Here is a 24,435-nt window from a genome sequence, read left to right as displayed (position 1 = left end):
GAACAGTTCATAACTTCCCTTCAACTCATTCATGTCACCTAAAAGGTAAACCTGTTTCTCCATCACCTGTTCAGCTCTGATGATTCAGTAAGGACATCTCCTGGTTTCATCTTCATGTTTCCCTCTCACCACATATCCAAACTGACATCATGACCAGCAGCTTTACAGCTGTGGCTCCAGCAAACATCAGCTGATACTAGAAATTAATATTAAATAAATTCTAACAACAGCTGATCAAGCTTAAACGTGCTGCTGTTGCTTAACGCAGCATCCGCTGGTTTCCTCGGGTGGGCGATAAACAAACAAGAGAGAAAAGCCGATCAGCTGATCATTGATCAGTTTCATGATTGAAGTAGCAACAGGAGAGGGAGGGGAGAGAATGAGAGAAGAAGAGGCAGCTTTGCAGCGTAAAGACAGAATAAATCCAGCTTTGTGTCTTTTCCATTCTAGCTGAAGTCCGGGACAAACTGTGTTTCTTTTCAGCTCAATACGAAACGCGTAATATTTTCTCTGAATACAAGACGATTTCACTTTTTACGGGACGGTTGGCAACTCTAATAACTAACCTTATGAATAAAATAAAGTTCACTATCAGTAACATCATAGCACCCACCCAGCTGTATAGAAACTCCGTCATGCTAGCTAGTACGCAGTACGAGTTATTGTAACTGACGGTAAAAAGTCAGCACAACGAAAATAAACTAAACTTGGTTTATATCTGACCCAGATAGACTGCAGGTCATAACTTCTTACCTGAAGTTCAGTTCACCTGACACTCGGACCGGCGGCCGCCTCGGGTCTCTCCTCCTCCTGCCTCCCCTTTCCCTCATCCACCTGCTGGCCTCTGTGGAAGCTCCGCCATAGCCAGTTATTGTTACACATCTGCCAGCATCTGGCCAATCCACCACCTTTCATTGTTTATACCGTTACAAAAAAAACAAAATAACAAACAAACAAAACCGATGGCCAGTCCAGCTATGGTCGTGCCATCACTTAACCCTTGGTCAAAGGAGTTTGCAAGGAAAGCGTCTGGACTTCTTTAAGTTGCTTGAAGACGTTTCACCTCTCATCCGAGAAGCTTCTTCAGTTCTAAGGTCAAATGGCCGAGTGTCCTAGATTTAAACCAAGTGGGATTATCCCCCCAAAGAGGGACAAATGACCCCCTGGTGATCCTCTAATCACATGAGCCAAGGTGTGAAAGTGGGTGTGGGACCTAATCAGCCAGGGTTTCGGGAGAATCATTGTGAAACCTGGCCCCACCTTGTCATGTGAATTCCTGAGGTCAGATGGCCCAAGATGTGCCAGCTGTGGCACGTGTGCCCAGGGTTGCGACCCCTGACGTAGCACATCATTAGGCTAATGACGTCAGACTTAAAGACCGGATGTCGCAGACGCGTCTCACAGACCGGACGTTGGTGGAGGCCCCGCCCATGTTTTTATTTTGAAAACCACGCAGGAACAGAACTACACGAATTACAAACGTCCCGTGTCTGCCGGTGTGGAAGTTTCTCGGTCCGTGGGTCCTCTCAACAGCGCGATGTCCGCCGCACCCCGCCACAGAGTGGCTCTTCTTCACGCCTTCCTCCTCCTCCTCTTCTTCTTCTTCTGCGGTAAGTCCCACATCTGCTTGCGTTAGCATAGCATGCTAGCCTCGGTCCGTGCTGCTGATTTACTTTATATAAATCAGCGGGAAATATAAACCTCACAGCGGGTTTATATTTGAGATTAAAGGAGCTTCGTCTCGTTTTAGCCCGCAGCTGTGCGCGCGTGTGTGTGTCTGTGTGTGCGCGCGCGCGTGTGTGTCTGTGTGTGTGCGCGCGTGTGTCGTATCAAAGTGTGTGAGTACATCATTTCAACAGCAAAGTCTTCATTTTCTGTGTTTCCCTTTAGTGATCACAGCTTCTACTGGTGTGTGAGGGTCGGCTCGTGCAGTGTAGGGTGACTGTTCAATAACTGGTCAATAACTGGTTAACAGTCGGCCAGTGTGAGGCTCGCTGGTGCTTTATGGTTTAATGGTGGTGATAATAGTTTTACAGGGAGTCATTTAGAGTCGGTCAGCCTGGATGAACCTGCAGGACTCTGCTGACTTCATGACGAAGGTAAGCAGTGCTGTCATGACAGGTTCCCAGTGGTCACATTGGTTTCATACTGATCTGTTTCAGATGGCTGCTGCTGTAACGCACAGCTCTCCCCGTCAGTATGTCTCTAGTATTTGTGTGCAGACTCTGGTGCTGTGTGAGCTGCTGATCGTTGTGTGGATTCACTTTCATTTCACTTTGCCTCGGTGTGTTTCTCTCTGATTCATGACTTGAGTTTCACTGTGAGTCTGAGGCCACGCCTGTGTCAGTGGCGTGTATCTGCAGGCTGAAGGACACTTCCCTTCCTCACCTCAGGCACAAATCGCACAAACACAGTTTCCTGTAGTTGTGTGCCTGCGGTGGTGAAGGCTGGCACGTCGTTACTCAGGGCGGTGAGCCGACACCCTTTGTTGAGCCGACAGTTTCACCTTGAAGTTGTTCTGCTTTGGATTCGCATCAGTAACACGTTTAGCGCACAGACCCCCCCACACTCAGCTCCCTGTCACTGCACTGCATTTAACTCATATACACCATCAACATGTCCACGCTACACTCGCTCAAGTACGTTTGATGCTTGGAATGAATGTTCCCGTGTTTCTGGTCCTTCAGAAGTTCAGCAGATCTCCACCTGCAGGGCTGAAAAACTTCAGCTCTGAGGAAATCATCGAGTCAGCTTTAAAGCCACTGCAGGAGTCCCGGTCTGAAGACTCGGCCTGTGTTTGTTAAAGCAGCTGTGAGCAGCTGTGTGATGCTTCCTTTATATCCTTTAGATTTCTTCTGCTCTGCTGTGTGTATAAAAGAGTCAAAGTGGTTGAAACATGAAATAAATGCTATTCCTGAATGTTGGTGACTTCCCAGGAGCGCTCAGGCTGGGCCGCTGTGTTCAGAGAGGCGCACAACCCAGCGCTGGTACCTTCACAAAGTGCATTGTGGGTAAACGTTGAGGCTCGGTGTCTGCTCGGAGCGTCTTCAGGCAAATAATCCTCACCCCTGAATAATCTCAGAGTGGCTGTGATTCTGGGGGATTATTGTTTTGTTGCTGTGGCCAGCACATCTGGATCCAGGTGTGGGGCAAGTCTGAGCTCGGTCTTTATCCACAGTTCCTCCTTCACTCTCACAAATGCTTTCTCGCTCATATTTTTATTCTGCTCGGAAACACCTGTGCTTTATTTCTGTCCCTGGGGCTGCTGGGTAAATAATCACTCTCACTCCCAGTGTGGTCAGGTTGGTCGCAGCACTTCCTGTTCCTCGGCAGACGCTGTGCTCGTGTTTTTACTCGATGTGCAGACGCTTGTGTTCGTGGCTGATACGATTATTGTTATTCTGATCACAGCCGTGTGGACCTGATTTACAGCTGCGGGGCCAGCAGCTAAGGATGAAGGAACAACATAAGGGTCATGTGACAAGTTGATGGTTATTTTTCAAAATAAAAGCCTCATTAGTTATGGGACCTAGGGATGGATAATTGGGGAGGGAATCAAACACGGGGTTCGTGTCCCAGACTGAGGTCACAATGACCACCTGTGGGCCTGAAGACAGAGACTAGAGGCAAGATGGCAGCAGCTGATCTGCTGTGTGTGCACGTGCATGTGTGCGTGTGCACGTGTTACAAACACTCAGACCACATGTCTAGAGCCTTGCACACACATGTTTACTTTCTCAAAGACAGAAACAGGAAACAGAAATCTTTTCAGCTCGGTGTGTCATCAGCGCGGCCTCACAGGAATCAGTCCTGAAACATCAGCCTGATTTGATTACTGATTGATTGATTACCAATAATCAGCATCAGGCCTGAGGAATCCTCATTGATCGGTCCTGTCTGATATCTCTTTTTATTTGGACCCCGCCCTCTAAGAGCTGGGGTTGGATGGCCCTTATAAACAGAAGAAGATGAATGTATGTCACTCTGTTTCTGTCCTGCAGGTGGAGCCGATGGATCCGAGGTGCCGCCTCCTCAGAACGTCACCACGAAGACCTTGAACACCAACTACACGCTGAGCTGGGACTGGGCGCCGGGCGCTGCAGGGACCCACGCCGTCACCTTCACCACGCAATATGTGCCGTAAGTCTGAGAATCACGAGGGCGGGGCTTATTGACCTGTCAGACGGTGGACACAGGGGGGCGTGGTCCACCTGAAACATGTCTTCTTGATTCAGTTCAAACAGGTTTGAGCTGAGAGAAACTAACTGAGCCAGCTTTGAAGTCAGTTACCATGGTAACACAGCGCGCTGCTCTGAGGGGGAAACCAGCCCTGAGTAAAGAAAGACATCATCAATGGAGCAGGATTCACCATGGCAACGGGCGGCTGAGGCTGCGGTAACCCCGCTAACAGCTGATGGAGGAGTCGCCTTTCACAACATCTGTCGTTACGACGGCGCCGTGGAACATTTCAAACCTGCAGCAGAGTCTGAAGTTCAGCTTCTTTCCTCCTGGCGGCTGAATCGCTAAAGATGTGAAACTCCTGTTTCTGTAAATAAAACCGAGCTGTGTGAGTGATGGCTCCTCTGCTGCTCTTAACGTTAAACTTAGCCTTCCTCCAAATGGAGGCTCTGCTCCTTATCCCGCCGTTGCCATGGTGACTCCTGCTATCGGGCTCGCTTTCATGGACTCGGGCCTGGGTGAACTTTGATCGGCTTTACTGGAAGTGAAACGTCTCTATCGCCCCCTGGTGTCTGGCTGGAGTATAGGTCCTAAACCCCGCCTCCTCCATGTTAGAGGGTGGGACTGGGGTCAGGCTAATATAAAAAATTCTCCTCAGATAACTTTTTCCAAAAATTCTTTCTTACATTATCAGTAGTTCTCATTGCACTGTCTTCAGTTGGTCTCCTTTCTATTAAGTTTGATTCTAATTAAACTTATAATGCTGTTAAACATCATCACAACACTTCTGACTCGCAGCTGCAGTCACGGATAAACTTGCGTCTTTCTGTGTGGGAGTAGCAGATAGAGCGGGGATGCCGAGAGCAGCTCCAGCGTTTACGTTACTGACTGTTTCAAACAGACAGCCTGAGGTGTTCTTCAGTAAACTGGACTACCCGACAGAACGACCCGAGGTAAGTTAAATGTGTTTGTAAGCTAATCCGTAACTAACGTCCTTAGCTAGCTAGCGGAAACTCGTTTTGTAAAGTTCGTTTAGCTAATCCGAGCAGGTGAATGAATTTACCCTGACTAAGGAAATAAAGAGAAATGCCCCGGGCCGTTCAGTTACTAACCAACTACCGTTACTGTACTTTTAGACTGTAAGAGCAACAGGACTCTGCTTCAGCTCGTGTGCAGAGCTGATTATTAAATATGTGCAAACAGCAGCATGTTTTCTGTCTCCTGTCACATGTGTAAGGACAGAAAGACCAACATATAAAAAAAAAGCTTGCACTTCAGTAACCCCCCATTAATTATTAATTAAGCATATAACTGTACCAAAGCCCAATATTTATGTGCTGATACCAACTACGGCCACTTGACAGCTTAAGTTAAAATGTATGTTTAATTTTTCCACTTTTGACTTTTTTTTTAAACTAAGTTTGTTTAAAATATTCAGGTTAAAAAAACAGTCTGAATTGTTGTTAATGAGGTATGTTCACAGTCACACGTGCAGTACTCTGTACAGCTTTACATCAATGTTTGTTTCTCAGTTCTCAGGCAGCAGCTCACACACTGCTGATAACACTGCTGATAACACCTCCATATGTTGTGACCAGGATGCAGCAGCAGACTGAACCAGGACTCAAACCTGCTCCATCATCTCATCTTTGCAGATCTCCATTTATACAGCACTGACAACTCAAAGGTAAATATTATATTGGAAACTCTGTTAGTATATAAGGCTTATTTTAATAAAATCTCAGCTGTCAGCAGAACTGTAGAACTGAATAAATGTAAGAGAAGAACTTCAGATCCTGAGTGTGTGAGGACAGAGAGGATCAGCTTTCAGATCTGAGGGATAAACTTTATATTTCAGTTTGTGATGATTGTGTTGTCTTTGTGATTACAGGAGCTGCCCTCAGATTCAGACCTCAGCACCACCCAGTGACAGCAGACAGATCATCCAACATGTTCACATGTTAACTGCAAAACTAATGACAACAGTACAAAGGTTAAAGCGCCACATGTGCTGTCAGTGAAAGCTGCAGCTGTTTATTGATAAAGTTAAACACTGACTGTACTCAGCTGCATGAAGAGCACATGATGTTTTCTCTGACACAATTAAATAAAACCCGATGAAGGTCAAAGGTCGTCACTTGTATGTTGAACTAAAAACTTGTCGTCTGGAATCCTTTCACTGTCTTTTGCCAATGGTGTGTTATTTATCATAAGCATCTACCATCGCAGAGTCCAGAGCTGCCTCCATCCTCAAAGACCCCACACACCCCCAACACGGACTGTTCACACTTCTGCCCTCAAGACGAAAGTTCAGAAGTGTCCAGAACATCTCGACTCAACAACTCCTTCTTCCCCACTGCTATCAGACTCCTGAGCACTGACCTGTTTTAACAATAATAATAATTTTTGCACATCAGGTCATCTCGCATATCAACCAGCATATTAAGCTCATAGCTCTTTTGCACAAATCTATTTAATACTTCAATTGTTTTGTCTCCATTCATTTATTCATGCTATTTGTATTTTATCTATTTATACATATTAACCAGCATCTGCGTGTGGACAGCAGAGAAAGAATTTCATTGTACAGAGAAATGCTTTTCTTTGCACACATGACAATAAACGCTTTGAACAGACAGCTGTGGGTGCTGCTCGACTGGACCAACACTGCAGCGGGCTTTATTAATCTCCACAGTAACTGTCAACTATAGAGCTTTTTGAAGAAACCGTAACAATAAGTTAAAACAGTTTTATTTACCTGCATGGCTCAAGGACGGTGGCCAGCTTTTGGAGTTTTACCAGCTCTGATGGAGTTAAAATGACTAGCTCATGCTTTTGTTTGTCTACAGCAGCAAAAACAGCCTCTTGATTCTTTAGTAGAGAGAAACCACATCCAGTGTTGAACTCCACCGTGTGGAAACATCCTGTGTGAGTGGCTCTTTCTGTTGCCCCAGTCTTGTTTGCTCCTGGGGTAGTTCCTCCATATTAGCAGGTGCTGTTTGTAATTTTTCTTGCTTTTCAGTGTCATAAAGCTGTTGAATTTTACTTGAAATAGTCTTTCAAGCAGTTGGAAAGTTGGACCACCTGACGCTAACTGTAGCACAGTGGATGAACATGGCCAGCGTTTGTCTTCGCTCGAGCTGGCGGCAGAAGATGCGGGTCAGCGGATCAAAGAGCTCGAAGAAGCGTATGGTAACCTTCGAGAGGCTAACTCCACACTGGCCGCCAAAGTCACCGACCTAGAAGGCCCCAGCCGTCGGAAAAACCTACGAATACCTGGCTTAGCAGAATCCACGGAAACTAACTTTTTCTCCTTTTTTCTTCCTCTTTCTTTTTTTTTCTGGGGTGTGTTTGCTACTATTTTTATTTGTTTGTTTTTGCTTTGGGGTTTCTTTTCCATACGTTTTCCACACCTTTCTACTGTGCTGTTTACACTAACAAAGTGCGCTGTCAGTCTTCCCTTCTGTTTTTGTCTGTTTGTTTTGTTTTGTTTTCTTCTTCTCTTTTTGTCTATGGGGTAGTCACTCTTCATTTTGTCATTTTATTGTATTCTTAAGTGTTCTTGGGTGTCTTGAAAGGCGCTTTTAAATAAAATGTATTATTATTATAGCTCGTGTCCCGGCTCGTGTTTCTCCTCTCTGGTTTCACTGGAATTCATTTGAGACGTTTATTAACCACCTGGCCTGCCATCATGTGATCGCATAAAGACCTTTTAACTCCTCGCTGATATTTTAATACGAGTTTAAGTGTAAGTTAGGGTGTGCTCCATGCCTCAGAGAGGAGCAGCCTTCCTCTTCGCAGTTTTCCTCCCTCGTCCCCATCATCCTGCTTCCACAGGCGTTTACCTTCCAGCCCTGACCTATGAAACAGATGTCACCTGTTCAGACATGTTTACTGAAACATGGCTGGCGTGTTTCTGTTGTAATTTGATTTTATTTGAATGAAAGCTCTCCCTCCAGACCCGCCGAGTATTCGGGGAGGAGCGAGCGAAGACAGAACACAAAGAAAGAGCAGAAGGGTTTAATGTGTTTTCATGTTCACGTCTCATCAGGAAGCACCAGCTGAACAGGAAGTCTCCAAACTGGATCACAGCGTGCAACCAGACGTCACACCGGTCATGTGACCTCACACGCTTCAAGCTGTTATTCATGGGCGACTTCATGCTCCGGGTGCGAGCCACCGTGGACGGGCGGCACTCGGACTGGGTGCAGAAGAAGTTCTGCCCCTATGAGGAGGGTAAGACGAGTACTCTGCTTTCCAGGAAGTGTGACGTGCACATGCTGCAGCAGCGTGTGAGCACACAGCCTTCGCACTGTATCGGTGCAACAGCCGAGAGCTGCGCTCAGTAGAGATAAAGATCTCCAGCTTCAAATATCTGACTGTGAATCGTGCGTCCATGTGTGAGGCTCTCATCACTGAAGTAAATGAACCAGAATCAGTCAAGCAGTCACAGGAAGTCTGTGCAGGTCATTAGTGATGTGTCCTGTGTGTGGAAGCTTCGAAGCGTGTGTCAGGTAATCTCGGGGGAGTTTTTGTGAAGCGCGTATCAAGGCTTGCTTTGATTACGTATGCAGTGACGTTCGAGGCCTCGCGGGCAGTCCGTACCACGTGACTGATTCAAGAACTGGCTCGCCGGTTCGCGCCAGATTCGAAATAAAATGGGCAGCAAAACACAGCTGATTGCACCATCACATTGTGTTGTGGAACTGGATTACGTACATGCTGCATAGCTACTTGAGCATTTCTTCTTCGATGGAACTAGCAAGGAAGAGATTTTTTTTTTTATCTCATCTCTCCTAATAAAGTATGCACACAGCAATAAATATCACGAATGATAAGCACCATAATATAAATAAACAACACTACAGATCCTATAATCTGATTTCTGTCTTTTAGTTTATTAAAAAGTGAAGCGCCACACACTAGCTTGTGTTATTATCCAGATGTACATAAGCATGATTACACAGTTACACAATCATACCAAAACTCTGTCCTGATAGTTTCCACTTTCTCTTTTGTATCAGACATACTGAGACAATATTCGGAATAAATAACCATGAAAACAATTTATTTATTCAGTTTAGAGGTTGACACATCACATCATTATAATCAAAGAGCCTGTTTCACTTGAATCGTCCACTTGATGGCGCAGTAGAGCAAATGAATCATCACAATGCTTCGAACCATGAGTCGACCAGTTGGATGGAAAGCTTCAGTTCATCACGAGGCTTCATCTCACCATCACTAGTGTTTATTACACATCCTGGGACCTGAGCTCACCTGTTATCTGAACCGCCTGTGTCTGAATCATTAGTGTAGGTATTTGCTTACCTGAGCCGTCAGTTTGTTCTTCCTCACATCTGCAAACATGCAAACCTAGCAGCAGAGCTCTCTGCAGGTAGACCAATACAACGTACGCCTGACGGCATGTTGAGGATTGGTGAATGAGACCATTTGGTGACTCTCAGAGAAGCTTCCTGAGATCAGGATGGTCCCCTTCAGCTTCTGTTCAGACTCTGGCAGCAGCTGTGTGGGGAGTCTGCAGTTATGCAATGACAGCAGGGGAAGTCTGAAGAGCCTCGCCGAGCTGAAGACGATCAGAAATGAAACCGTGAGCGAGCTTTTCAGCATCTCGCTCGTCAGAGCTCTCACCGTCGCTGACTTCAGTCCAGTCAGAGTGAAATCCTGGTTTCTGTGTTTCTGTCTGTGTCCTCAGTGAAACTGTCTGCCGTCATGGTAGGAACCTCCCCAGCTCCAACCACACCGGCATGACGGAGCTGTAACAGATGGAGTGGACTGTTAGAGAAGCTGCAGCTTTTTCATTGTGTGAATGCTGTAGGCATTCACACTATTGAGTTCCTGTTTCTCTTTATTGTGTGGATGCCCTAAAAGGGCTTCCACACTATTGAGTTCCTGTTTCTCTTTATTCTTTATTTTTCTTTTTCAAGTTGCTTCCGTACGTTTTTTGGACTTTAACTACTCCCTCAGTTTTCAGCCGATTTTCTCCGTTCAAACTCTATACTGTTCTGCTCTTTCTGCTTATGGGTGCTATGACTTTTGGTGTTTATTACTATTATACTTTTTAAAATATTACACTTTTTTCCTTTAATTTGTCCCATTGAAATGAATGGAAACCTTCCACAATTCTGCTAAAACTTGCTTGTTTTTGAAACTTAACTACTTCCTCATACTTTCACCTAGAAACTCTATTCAAACTTTAAAATGTTCTCAGATTATTGGGCTATTCCTGTCTGATTCAGCTTTTTCAGATCTTCTACCGTTTTAATTTTATACCTCTTTAAGTCTTCAGTTGCAAAATTGTGATTTTTCAGAAAATACATGCGTTGTTATGGTTGCTATGCAATTAACTCAGAGTGTGCACTTGTCCGTTCTGAATTTTCTCTTCATGTCTGAACAACTTCTTGCTACTCGCTCAATTTCCACTCAACCCCCACAAATTATGCATCAAAACATAGGTATTTTTGCTGGCTTTCAGAAAATGTCACTATCATTCTTGTGGGATTTATAGAATTTTGGCAAATCTCCTCAGAGTAACGCAAAGTTTGAAAACTCTCCATAGAAAGTCAATGGAGAGCTTGTTCAAAATCAGCGCTGGATTTCTCTAATGAAAGGCATTTTCAAATCGTCATATCTCCTTAACGAAACAAAGTTGAGACATGACGCTTGTGCCAATATATCTTCAGACATCCCTGATGCTCACAATTCAAGAATTTTTTCCTCACCTATTACCGTTTGGCCATGAATTACACTTGTTTGAGGGTAGGAAATTTGTACCTCGCTCAGATTTCTTCAGATTTCAAACTCTGGAAATGAGGCACTTTTTTCTCTCGTCAGATCTTTTTGATGGATTTCAACAGAGACCTGACAATTTCCATGACTGTTCACCAAAGCCTGCTTTTTCTTACGGTGAAAGAATGATTTTGATGCTCCATATAGATTTAGAGTTACAAAACGTTGTTTGAGGGCAGGTCAAGACAGTTTTGCTTCGCCTCTACTCAGTTACAGTGTATTACAAGTCATATATCTTCAATAATTTATATTTTATCTCTGAATTAAGAAGACCTGCTGATTCCCCCATCTCTTCTGAGCAAAACGGTGTCAGAATGAGCGTTCTATCCCCTACGGTTAGGAAATTATGGCCATTTGTTTGAGGGGAATCCTGAATGTGAGAAATACACTGAAGAAAACCCATAGCTCTCTCTGTGTCTGTGTGTGTAAGTGCTGATTACAGCAGGTGCAGCCAATTTAGCTGACCTAGATATACCAAGCCCAGACTCTCAACAGCCCCTGTACACTTTGCTCTCTGTGTATGTGTGTGTGTGTATCAATATTTCTCCCATGTTAAAGTATTACTCCTCCATAATAGTATTTGTGCTAAATCAAAGTACTTCTACTACATCTTAGTACTTCTGCTCAATCACAGTATTTCTGCTAAATCATAGTATTTTTGAAAAATCATGGTATTTGTGCCAAATCATGGTTTTGGGGCCAAACCAATAATATTTATTTCATGTTATGAGATTACTACTAAGTGGGGGAATGTCTGTTATGTTATAGTATATGTGCTGAATATAGTATATCTGCCAAATCATAGTATTTATCCCAAATTATAGTATTTATGCAAAATTACAGTATTTCTGCTAAAAATCAGAAATAGTACCTTTTAGCAGAAATTTCTGTCAAAAGATATCATTTATATTAAAACATAGTATTTCTGCTAAATCATACTATTTGTGCCAAATCATAGTATTTGTACTAAGTCATAGTACTTGTGCCAAATCATAGTATTTGTACCCAATCATAGTATTTCTGCCATATCATCGTATTTGTGCCAAATCATGGTATTTTTTTTGCCAAATCATAGTACTTGTGCCAAATCATGTTATTTGTGCCCAATTAAAATTTCTGTTGTTATAGTATTACTACTAAATCGTAGAATTTCTGTTATGTTATAGTATATCTGCTGATTATAGTATATGTGCCAAATCATAGTATTTATAGCAAATCATAGTATTTATCCCAAATCATAATATTTATGCAAAATTACAGTATTTCTCCTAAAAGCAGAAATAGTACCTTTTAGCAGAAATTTATATCAAAAGATATTATTTATGTTAAAACATAGTGTTTCTGCTAAATCATAGTATTAGTGCCAAATCATAGTATTTGTACTAAGTCATAGTACTTGTGCCAAATCATAATATTTGTACCCAATCATAGTATTTCTGCCAAATCATGGTATTTGTGCCAAATCATGGTATTTTTTTGCCAAATCATGGTATTTGTGCCAAATTAGAGTATTTGTGCCCAATTAAAATTTCTGTTATGTTATAGTATATCTGCTGATTATAGTATATGTGCCAAATCATAGTATTTGTGCCCAAATATAGTATTTCTGCCAAATTGTAGCATTTGTGCAAAAACATATGTCTGCAAAATCACAGTATATCTGTTATGTTATAGTATTACTACTAAGGCATAGTATTTCTACCAAATCATAGTATTCCTTCAATATCATAGTATTACTGCAATTTCATAGTATTTGAGCGAAACCGTAGAATTTGTGCAAAAACATACTATGTCTGCAAAATCACAGTATATCTGTTATGTTATAGTATTACTACTAAGGCATGGTATTTCTACCAAATCATAGTATTCCTTCAATATCATAGTATTACTGCAATTTCATAGTATTTGAGCAAAACCGTAGTATTCGTGCAAAAACATACTATGTCTGCAAAATCACAGTATATCTGTTATGTTATAGTTTTACTATTAAGGCATAGTATTTCTACCTAAACATAGTATTCCTTCAAAATCATAGTATTACTGCAATTTCATAGTATTTGAGCAAAATTGTAGTATTTGTGCAAAAACATACTATGTCTGCAAAATCACAGTATATCTGTTATGTTATAGTATTACTACTAAGGCATGGTATTTGTGCCAAATCATAGTATTCCTTCAATATCATAGTATTACTGCAATTTCATAGTATTTGAGCGAAATCGTAGTATTTGTGCAAAAACATATGTCTGCAAAATCACAGTATATCTGTTATGTTATAGTATTACTACTAAGGCATGGTATTTGTGCCAAATCATAGTATTCCTTCAATATCATAGTATTACTGCAATTTCATAGTATTTGAGCGAAACCGTAGAATTTGTGCAAAAACATACTATGTCTGCAAAATCACAGTATATCTGTTATGTTATAGTATTACTACTAAGGCATGGTATTTCTACCAAATCATAGTATTCCTTCAATATCATAGTATTACTGCAATTTCATAGTATTTGAGCAAAACCGTAGTATTCGTGCAAAAACATACTATGTCTGCAAAATCACAGTATATCTGTTATGTTATAGTTTTACTATTAAGGCATAGTATTTCTACCTAAACATAGTATTCCTTCAAAATCATAGTATTACTGCAATTTCATAGTATTTGAGCGACATCGTAGTATTTGTGCAAAAACATACTATGTCTGCAAAATCACAGTATATCTGTTATGTTATAGTATTACTACTAAGGCATGGTATTTGTGCCAAATCATAGTATTCCTTCAATATCATAGTATTACTGCAATTTCATAGTATTTGAGCGAAATCGTAGTATTTGTGCAAAAACATATGTCTGCAAAATCACAGTATATCTGTTATGTTATAGTATTACTACTAAGGCATGGTATTTGTGCCAAATCATAGTATTCCTTCAATATCATAGTATTACTGCAATTTCATAGTATTTGAGCAAAACCGTAGTATTTGTGCAAAAACATACTATGTCTGCAAAATCACAGTATATCTGTTATGTTATAGTTTTACTACTAAGGCATAGTATTTCTACCTAAACATAGTATTCCTTCAAAATCATAGTATTACTGCAATTCCATAGTATTTGAGCAAAATTGTAGTATTTGTGCAAAAACATACTATGTCTGCAAAATCAAAGTATGTCTGTTATGTTATAGTATTACTACTAAGGCATGGTATTTGTGCCAAATCATAGTATTCCTTCAATATCATAGTATTACTGCAATTTCATAGTATTTTAGCGAAATCGTAGTATTTGTGCAAAAACATACTGTGTCTGCAAAATCACAGTATATCTGTTATGTTATAGTATTACTAATAAGGCATAGTATTTCTACCAAATCATAGTATTCCTTCTAAATCATAGTATTACTGCAATTTCATAGTATTTGAGCGAAATCGTAGTATTTGTACTAAATCATGGTATTTGTGCCAAATCATAGTGTTTTTTGCAAATCATATTATTAGAACCAAAACATTGTATTTGTACGAAGTCATAGTATTTCTTCTAAATCATAGTATTTCACCCAAATCTCAGTAGTTGTGCTAAAACCCAGTATTATTGCCAAATCGTAGTATTTGTACTGAAACATAGTATTTCTGCCAATAAGAGTATTTGTACTAAATCATAGTACTTGTCCCAAATCATAGTATTTCTGCCATATTGTGCTAGTTGTGCAAAAACATAGGCTGTCTGCAAAATCATAGTATATCTATTATGTTATAGTATTACTACTAAGTCGTAGACTTTCTGTTTTGTTATAGTATATCTGCTGAATATAGTATATGTGCCAAATCATAGTATTTATAGCAAATCATTGTATTTGTGCTAAAACATAGTATTTCTGCCACATTATAGTATTTGTGTAAAACCAGAATGTCTGCAAAATCATCATATAACTGTGATGTTATGGTTTTACTACTAATGCATAATATTTCTGCAAAATCATAGTATTTTTGCAGAAACATAGTACTCCTGGTAAATCATAGTATTTCTACTAAATAATAGTATTTCTGCCAGATCATATTATTTGTTTCAAATCATAGCATTCGAACCAAATCATAGTATTTGTGCCAAAACATTGTATTTGTACAAAGTCATAATATTTCTTCTAAATCATAGTATTTCAATCAAATCTCAGTAGTTGTGCTAAAATGCAGTATTATTGCCAAATCATCGTATTTGTACCCAAACATATGAGTTCAACTTATTTAACTCTTCTCAACAGCCCAACACCTCTTCTTCACCCCGTTTCAGCAGAATTGTGAGTTTTTTCACCCCTTTTCAGCACAAATCCCAGCTTTTTCAGGTGTTTTCAACAGAAATCTCTTTTTTAGCAGAAATTCTGCTGACTATCATTCTTGTGGGATTTACACATATTTTGCAAATCTCCTCAGAGCAACACAAAGTCTCAAAACTCTCTATAGAAAGTCATAGGAGAGTTTGTTCAAAATCAGCGCTGGAATTCTCTAGTGAGAGGCATTTTCAAATCATCATATCTCCTTAAAGAAACAAAGTTGAGGCATGACGCTTGTGCCAATATATCTTCAGACATCCCTGATGCTCACAATTCAAGAATTTTTTTCTCACCTATTACTGTTTGGCCATGAATTACACTTGTTTGAGGGTAGGAAATTTGTCCCTCGCTCAGATTTCTTCAGATTTCAAACTCTGGAAATGAACCACTTTTTTCTCTCGTCAGATCTTTTTGATGGATTTCAACAGAGACCTGAAAATTTCCATGACTGTTCACCAAAGCCTGCTGTTTCTTACGGTGAAAGAATAATTTTGATGCTCCTCCATATAGATTTAGAGTTACAAAACGTTGTTTGAGGGCAGGTCAAGACAGTTTTGCTTCACCTCTACTCAGTTACAGTGTATTACAAGTCATATATCTTCAATAATTTATATTTTATCTCTGAATTATGAAGACCTGCTGATTCCCCCATCTCTTCTGAACAAAACGGTGTTAGAATGACCGTTCTAGTTCCTACGGTTAGGAAATTATAGCCATTTGTTCGAGGGGAGTCCTGAATGTGAGAAATACACTGAAGAAAACCCATAGCTCTCTCTGTGTCTGTGTGTGTAAGTGCTGATTACAGCAGGTGCAGCCAATTTAGCTGACCTAGATATACCAAGCCCAGACTCTCAACAGCCACTGCTCCCTTTAGGCTCTGTGTATGTGTATGTTTGTGTGTCTGTATCAATATTTCTCCCATGTTAAAGTATTACTCCTCCATAATAGTATTTCTGTTGAATCAAAGTGGAGCAGTTTTTACAGTCATCTTACTGTTGAGCCATAAATTACATTTGTTTGGGGGTGGAAATCTGTCCTCCTATCACTTCTCAAATTCTGTTATTCTTATGAGCAGAAATTCTGCTGATTCCTCTCTTTTCAGTGCAACTTTCTGCTTCTTTACCTCTTTTCAGCAAAAATTCTGCTGATTGACCTCTTTTCTGCAAAATTTTCAGCCTTCTCACCTCTTATCAGCACAACTCTCAGCAGCTTCTGCTCATTTCAGCAGAATGGTCAGTCTGTCCACCTATTCTTTGTGAGAATAAGCTTGGCTCAGTGAGATGAGTAGCTACCTTGAGACCACGAGGGCCAGGTTCGAACCCTGCTTAGGGTGACATTTTCTTTTCACCACCATACAATTTCTTGCAACTTTTCATCTTTTTCAGCTTTTCAGCAGACGGCTTCAGCGTTAAGGCATCCACACAGCATTTTCGCAGGAAATGCAAATTTTTCTAGTTCTTTATTATTATTATTATATATTCTTCAAGTTGCTTCCGTACGTTTTTTGCTGTTTAACTACTTCCACAATTTTTGTGCTATTTTCACCGTTCAAATTTTAAACTATTCTGCTATTTCTGCTCATGTGTGCTATGATTTTTGGTATTTTTTGCTATTATACTTTTTAAAATATTACGTTTTTTTCCTTTAATTTGTCCCATTGAAATGAATGGAAAACTTCCAAAATTTTGCTAAAACTTGCTTGTTTTTGAAACTTAACTACTTCCTCATATTTTCACATAGAACAACCATTTAAACTTTAAAATGTTCACAAATTATTGGGCTATTCCTGTATGATTCAGCTTTTTCATATCTGTTATCGTTTTCATCTTATCCCTCTTTAAGTTTTGAGTTTCATCTTTGTGATTTTTAAGAAAATACATGCGTTGTTATGGTTGCTATGCAGTTGGTTCTGAGTGAGCCACTTGTCCTTTTTCAATCTTCTCTTCATGTCCAAACAACTTCCTGCTACTTGCTCAATTTTCACTCAACCCCCACAAATTATACATCAAAACGTAGGTATTTTTGCTGGCTTTCAGAAAATCTCACTATCATTGTTGTGGGATTGACAGAATTTTTACAAATCTCCTCAGACCAACACAAAGTCTGAAAACTCTCCATAGAAAGTCAATGGAGAGTTTCTTAAAAATCACCACTGGATTTCTGTAAGGAGAGGCATTTTCGAATCGTCATATCTCCCCAACGAAACAAAGTTGAGACATGAGGCTTGTGCCAATATATCTTCAGACACTCCTGATGCTCACAATCCAAGAATTTTTTTCTCATCTGTTACCGTTTTGCCATGAATAGCGTTTGTTTGAGGGTAGGAAATTCGTCCCTCGCTCAGATTTCTTCAGATTTCAAACTCTGGAAATGAACCACTTTTTTCTCTCGTCATATCTTGTTGATGGATTTCCATAGAGACCTGAAAACTTCCATGATTGTTCACCAAAGCCTGCTGTCTCTTACGGTGAAAGAATGATATCGATGCTCCAAATAGATTTAGAGTTACAAAAGGTTGTTTGAGGGGAGGTCAATGCAGTTTTCTCTTCGCCCCTACTCAGTTAGGGTACATTAGAAGTCAAATATCTTAAATAATTCATATTTTAATGATAAATTGTTAACACATGAAGATTCCCCCATGTCTTCTGAACAAAACGGTGTAAGAATGACCATTCTAGCCCCTACGGTTAGGAAATTATAGCCATTTGTTTGAGGGGAATCATTAATATTTGAAAGAAGCAGGTCTGTGTCTCTGTTCTGCGTGTGTAAGCAGGTGAACCTGTTTTGGCGGGAAAAAGTAAACAGCCTCTCTGATTGGTGGATTCAAATTTAGCAGCTCACAGCTATTTGACTGACCTAGAAACATACAGGCAGGACCATTAACAGCGCTTGTTCACTTCCTGGTATGTGTGTGTGTGTGTGTGTGTGTGTTTGTGAGAGAGAGAGAGAGACTCTTTTTATGGCAGCATCTCACTGTAGGATTCAAATTGATTATTTTTAGACTGGTTGACTGTTCTGTGTGTGTGTGTCTCTGTGCATTTGTGTTTCCATATTTGTGTGTATCTGCTGGCTGTTATTTCTTTCTTTCTTTTTTGTCAATTTTTGACCTTTCAACAAGTACATCTGAGAGACCCTTACCATGTTCAGCATTTTTTCAGCTGTCCATTATGCTTTTCCAATTTTTCTATTTAAGTTATTACTATTCTGTTAAATCATACTATTTCTGCTATTTTATAAGATTTGTGCTAAATATAGTATTTCTGCTTAATAATAGTATTTCTGCTGAATTATAGAATTTCTACCAAATCATAGTATTTCTGCTAAATCATAGTATTTCTGCTACTTTTTGGTATTTGTGATAAATACAGTATTTCTGCTAAAAAATCAAATTTCTGCTATTTTATAGGATTTGTGCTAAATATAGTCTTTCTGCTTACTTATAGAATTTCTGCTAAAACATAGCATTTCTACTAAATATAGTATTTCTGATTAATTATAATATGTCTACCACATCACAATATTTCTGACACAAGCAGCATCTGTGTGTGTGTGTGTGTGTGTGTGTGTGTGTGTGTGTGTGTGTGTGTGTGTGTGTGTGTGTGGTTCTGTGTGACTCAATTTTTATTCGCTGGTGACCAGCATCCCATTAGTGGATTCAACTTGACCAGATTCAGACTGATTGACTGGCATAGAAACACACAGGAAACTTCATGCTCTGTTTGTCTCTGTGTGCCCTTGTGTGTGTATGTTTGTATGTCTGTGTTTATGCTTGCATCTATGTTTGTACACATTGTTTTCTGAACATGGGTTATGTGTCTCTGTGTGTGTGTGTGTGTGTGTGTGTGTGTCCCTATTTTTAAACATTGCTAGTCATGTCATTTTTGCCTTCGCTTTGTGTATCTGCTGGCATTTCCTTTGTAACTTTTCTAATGTTTCTGCCAATTTTTCACAGTTGAACAACAACTAATCTTTTGAGGAAACTTCAGCTTTTTGAAGCTGGCCGTTTTGTGTTTCCAATATTTCTGCTAAAGTTATTACTTTTCTGCTGAATTATACTATTTCAGCTCCTATGTTGCATTTCTACTACGTGTTACTTTTATACTACTGTATATTAAGTTGTACTCTTATAACATTTTTCCAAGTTTTTAGGTTTGTGTACATATTAACATTACTGCTGTATTACAACACTTCTACCATGTTGTACTATTTCTGCCAAGTCACTATTTTTTTGCTAAGTTACAATGTCTGCTATATTCTCCTTTGATATAGTATTTTTGCAAACGCTTTATGTTTCTTCTTAAGTTTCCGCAAAGTTATTATATTTTGGCTCAGTTTTTATTCATCTACAAAGTTATTACAATTTCAACCACCTTTCTGATACTGACTTCAGCTTCTTCAGCTATTTTCAGCTTTTTCAGCAGTTTTCAGCAGACAGCTTCAGCTTTACAGCATTCACACTGCATTTTCGCAGGAAATGCAAATTTTTCTAGTTGTGGTTGATTTTGTCCAATAAAAACTCTCCACATCTGTCCCCCTCAGCCTTCATCGGTCCACCTGATGTGACTCTTAATGTCACTGGGACATCTTTGGAAGTCAGCATTAAAGACCCAGTGTTCAAGCATTCAGAACTGAGGGATACGTACACCTCGGCCACCTATAACATCACCTACTGGAAGAGCAGCCCGAAGGAAGAGGTGGGAACGCCGGTTTGTAGTTTGGACCTTGAACGTGTAGAAACAGTCAAACACAGGAAGTTAGTGATGTTTCCCACACAGCTGATGTGATGGGCCGGGACTGCTGCTCAAACTAAAGTGACCGTCTGACGGACTGGAGAGCCAGGCAGCTGTAGCTCACTCATGATTTCAACCACGTTAGCAGTGACATGAAAACTCAACATTAAAACAAATCAAAGATGAACATTTTTAAAATAAAAACTAAACACTTTATTAAAAAAGAACATACAAAAACTAAACACTGAAGATATACTCAGTAATAACTATATGTGTAATTACATCTTTGAACAATTTTCTTAAACTTATCATCAATCTGTTAAAAATAGGCAGGAGCGGCTTTGTGGTTTGTAGAAGCTGTTCACCCACCATATTTGAATACAATGGCTGGGAAAGACATCATGTTTTACATACGTGGCCAGAGACCGGCCACAGACGCAGCACGCCAAAGGCGGAGTAGAGAAGCCGTAGGCGTAGACATAAAAGATCACACCTGTTTTGTCATCAGAAAAGGGTTCCCTTCTCTAACCTCAACAACTCACCTCAGCATGGCTGAGCTTCCCTGACTTGTACTGGCCTCCTGTCACAGAGTTTCACAGCCTCTTTCAGATTAAAGAAAGGTGGCTGCGTCTCGCCCACCTTTGACAGCTGAGGTAATCAGCGCACTGACAGCCTTCCACAGGCTTGGAGGTGGATGCGGTCCAAACAGTAGCAGGAATATGGCCACAACCATTATGATGTACAGTCCAAATTTCATGTGTTTGATCTCTCATAGAAGCATGTTTGTCCTACAGCAGCCACCGTAGTTAGAGCTATGCACTTAAATTATGAGGGGTATCTTAACAAGGTTCCAAGTAGAGCTTCAGCATGCAACAAGAAGAAATGTGAGTGAGACAAAACAACACTTAAACTGAAACAGGCTGTTTTACACCAGTTTAGGACCACATGCCTTTAAAAGGCCAAATCTGTGCAAAAATGTGGATTCATTGTGATTTTCTGTCATCTAGTCACACTGCCATGATGTTCTGATGGCAAAGGCAAAAAAACTTTCCCTTGTTGAACGTGGTCGGGTTGTTGAAATGCATAGGCAGAGTCTCTCGCAGCACGCCATCGCTGCTGAGGTGGGACGCAGTAAGACAGTCACTTGGAATTTCTTAAATCTTAAATAAATTCTTAAATGATCCTGAGGGTTATGGAACAAAAAAGTCAAGTGGAAGACGCAAAGAAATGTCTCCAGCACTGAGCCGGAGGATCCATTTGGCTGTCCGTCGAGACACTGGACGATCCTCGACCCAAATTAAGGCCGTTACTGGTGCCGACTGCAGCCCCATAACCGTCAGACGGCATCTGAGACTGAAGGGCTTCAAAAACAAAACACGTCTTCAAAGGCCTCGTCTCCTTGAACACCACAAAACTGACCGTTTGGACCAAACATGGCACATTGAAAAGTGGAAGAAAGTTTTATTCTCTGATGAGAACAAATGTAACCTTGATGATTTCCAACGTTACTGCCACGGCAAGCAGATCCCCCCTGAGATGTTTTCTACGCCCCACAGTGGAGGGGGCGCCATAATGCTCTGGGGTCTTTTTCCTTCGGTGGAACAATGGAGCTTCAGGAGGTGCCGGGCCGACAAACGGCCGATTGCTGTGTCCAGATGTTGCAGAGAGCATCCCTCATTGCTGAGGGCCCTCGTCTGTGTGGTAACCACTGGGTTTTTCAGTAGGATAACGCTACAGTACACAATGCTGCAGGACAAAGGGCTTTTTCCAGGAGAAAAACATCACTCTTCTGGACCATCCTGCTTGTTCCCCTGATCTAAATCCAACTGAGAACCTTTGGGGATGGATGGCAAGGGAAGTTTACAGAAATGGACAACAGCTTCAGACAGTAGGTGTCCTTCATGCGGCCGTCTTCGCCACTTGGAGAAATGTTCCCACTCACCTCATGGAAACGCTGGCATCAAGCATGCCGCAACGAGTCTTTGAAGTGATCAACACTAACAGTGGAGCTCCTCATTACTGAGTTCATGTTTGGAACTTGATTTTTGTGTTGGAGGGTTTACCTTTTTTGAGGTGTGGTCCTAAACCTTTGATGAGCTGTAAAACAGCCTGTTTCAGTTTAAGTGTTGTTTTGTCTCACATTTCTGCTTGTTGCATGTTGAAGCTCTACTTGGAACCTTGTTAAGATCCAACCATACAAAATATGATTTTTGCTATTTTTCAAGTGGTTTTAAACTTTTGATCTGGATTGTGTCAAAGAAAAAAAACAGATACTGAAAACCCCTGACCTCCTCTCTGCTGCCTCCTACAGGTAAAAAAGATCCTTGAAATGAGGCAGGACCGAGTGGTTCTTAGTAACCTGGACCTGATGAGCGAGTACTGCGTCCAAGTCCAGATCATCTATGACAAGAACTCCAGACCGGGCGAGTACAGCGACGTCGTCTGTGAGCGCACCGGTGACGGTAGGCACCGCGGTCAGACAGTCGCCACAATCGCTGAAGGTGTCGCTGATAGGCTCACCTGGTGCTGTGTGGTTTTCTTACAGTGGATGCAGCTCTGTGGGTGGCGGCCGTGGTGGCGTTTGTGGTCATGGCCGCGGTGGTGGCTCTGGTGGTGACTCTGGTGGTCTACTGGACACGAATCTCCAAGTTCCTGTGCCCAGAAGTCGTGCTGCCACCACACTTTAAAGAGGTGTGTGTGTGTGTGTGTGTGTGTTTGCGTGTGTATAGGTAATGTAACACTAACCTTTCTGCCCCGCCCCCTCAGTCTCTGCTGCCTGCCAACCCCTCCATCTACCCAGTCTCGCTGCCCTCTGAGCACTGCGACCAGGTCAGCATCATAGCAGACCACAGGACTGAGGAGGAGGAGGAGGAGGAAGGGGGGTGCAGCACACAGCCTGATACCTCACAGGAGGGGGGATAGGAGGAGCAGGAGGAGGTGGGATGCACTTTAAAGACTCTGAGAATCGGCCTCTGACTGTGAGGTTTTAGAGCTGTGAACTCTGCAGCAGTGAAGTGATGAAGACGAGCAAGAACAGGTGAAGCTGGCCCAGGTGAAGCTGGCCCAGGTGAAGCTGACCCAGGTGTCACGCTGCTCAAACTGAAGTGAGAGCGTGGACCCTGAAGCTGTTCCCACTGTCACAGGTTGATGTTTATGCTTTAATAGTTTATTCATGTCAATGTAAATGTTTTGTTTTCTACTGGTTTTGTTAATGGTTTTAATGGTCGAAGGTTAACCGAAGCCTCTGCTGTTCCTGCTCATAGGAACCAGGTGACCCGATGCTGGGCTGGCCTGGGACAGTCTGGGTCTTTTACTGCTCTCACTCTTCTTAGCCCAGTTTAATTACGTGTTCAGTAACTGGATTACAACATAACTACATGTGAAGGTGTAGCTCTGCAGGCTGTGTGTTTGGGTGTAGTAATAACTGACGTGGGGATGAGGTTGGCTTGGGTTTGCCACCAGCTGCTGTGAGACCTCGCCGTCCTCTGCTGTATCCAGCGGGTTCACCTTGGATCTCCATCAGGCAGGATTCGGGCCGTCCAGCAGAATTTATGATGAAGAAGTGTGAACACTGTAAATACTCTGATTTATTTCTAATTAAAGTCTTTGTGACGTATGAAATGCTTCTGATTGTTCTTCGCTACAGAAACACGTGAAACATCGTTTTAAATCAGACTCAAACTTGGCTGCTGGCTCAGATTAATAATCTGACCAGGTTCTTCTTTTCACCAGGTTACAGCTTCAGGCAGAGGCCACGCCTCTTTGATGGCACTGAGGGACAGGCGGTGATGAAGCTGAAGTTTTCAGAGCTCTGCTGTGACTTTCTCTCTCTACTCTGGCTGCTTTTCACCAGTTTGTGAATTGTCCCACAGGGAGCAACAGGACAACTGACCTACCAGGGCTCTGGACTAACCTTTTTCCACGCCTGCACTGGTGCGCCTAAAAAACAAAAGTTAGGCGCACCCAAATTTTTCGACTACATCACTTAACACTGCAGTTTTACATGTGCACTTTTTTTGGGGAAAATTGCTGTCCATACAGACAATATTGATTTGTAAATGATTAACTAACAAGCTTGTGCTTAAAGTGCTTTGACACTCTTTGGCAATATTGTAGACAATATTAAACTTAATCATCATCTCAGCTCCTCTGACGACCTGTTTGCTGCTGAAAGGCAGCGGTAGAGGGGACACTTGTGCATTTATCGCTGCATATAAAGTGTTCTCTGGATACACTGCTGCTTTTTCAGTGCTCAGAGACTGATGGCTCCGTGTCAGAGCTGGCTATGAATTTCAGACAGATCAGGCCTTAACTTAACAAAAAAGTTATTAATCGTTCTTTTCATCTTTTCTCATTACCCACAGCTACATCCACTCTTTCAGGCCTAG

The 24,435-nt window shown here is 41.3% G+C and overlaps 1 protein-coding gene across 2 annotated transcripts; it reads left to right on the top strand.

Moving 5' to 3' along the window:
- The first annotated feature begins 1,428 nt into the window (after positions 1-1,428).
- LOC134645093 (interferon alpha/beta receptor 1a-like) lies at positions 1,429-23,668 on the top strand. Of its 2 annotated transcripts, XR_010096512.1 has the most exons (8): positions 1,429-1,610; positions 4,002-4,140; positions 8,231-8,415; positions 19,857-20,011; positions 22,359-22,509; positions 22,593-22,738; positions 22,814-23,190; positions 23,311-23,668. XR_010096512.1 is itself a non-coding variant. In XM_063498364.1 (7 exons), exons 1-7 carry the CDS (start codon positions 1,538-1,540, stop codon positions 22,967-22,969), a joined length of 1,005 nt encoding a protein of 334 aa, XP_063354434.1. In that variant the 5' UTR covers positions 1,429-1,537; the 3' UTR covers positions 22,970-23,668. The 2 variants fall into 2 exon arrangements, 1 of the variants encoding a protein (XP_063354434.1); XM_063498364.1 differs by having other exon boundaries at positions 22,814-23,668.
- The last annotated feature ends 767 nt before the right edge of the window (positions 23,669-24,435 follow it).

Source organism: Pelmatolapia mariae, linkage group LG16_19 (assembly GCF_036321145.2).
Source record: "Pelmatolapia mariae isolate MD_Pm_ZW linkage group LG16_19, Pm_UMD_F_2, whole genome shotgun sequence".
Lineage (NCBI taxonomy): Eukaryota > Metazoa > Chordata > Actinopteri > Cichliformes > Cichlidae > Pelmatolapia > Pelmatolapia mariae.
This window is presented reverse-complemented; position numbering and strand designations above follow the sequence as displayed.

Coding starts and splice junctions, on each gene's coding strand:
- LOC134645093 (XM_063498364.1), top strand. CDS start 1,538: ATGTCCGCCGCACCCCGCCACAGAGTGGCTCTTCTTCACGCCTTCCTC. Junction 1,611..4,001: donor CCTCTTCTTCTTCTTCTGCG/GTAAGTCCCACA, acceptor TCTGTCCTGCAG/GTGGAGCCGATGGATCCGAG. Junction 8,416..19,856: donor GTTCTGCCCCTATGAGGAGG/GTAAGACGAGTA, acceptor TGTCCCCCTCAG/CCTTCATCGGTCCACCTGAT.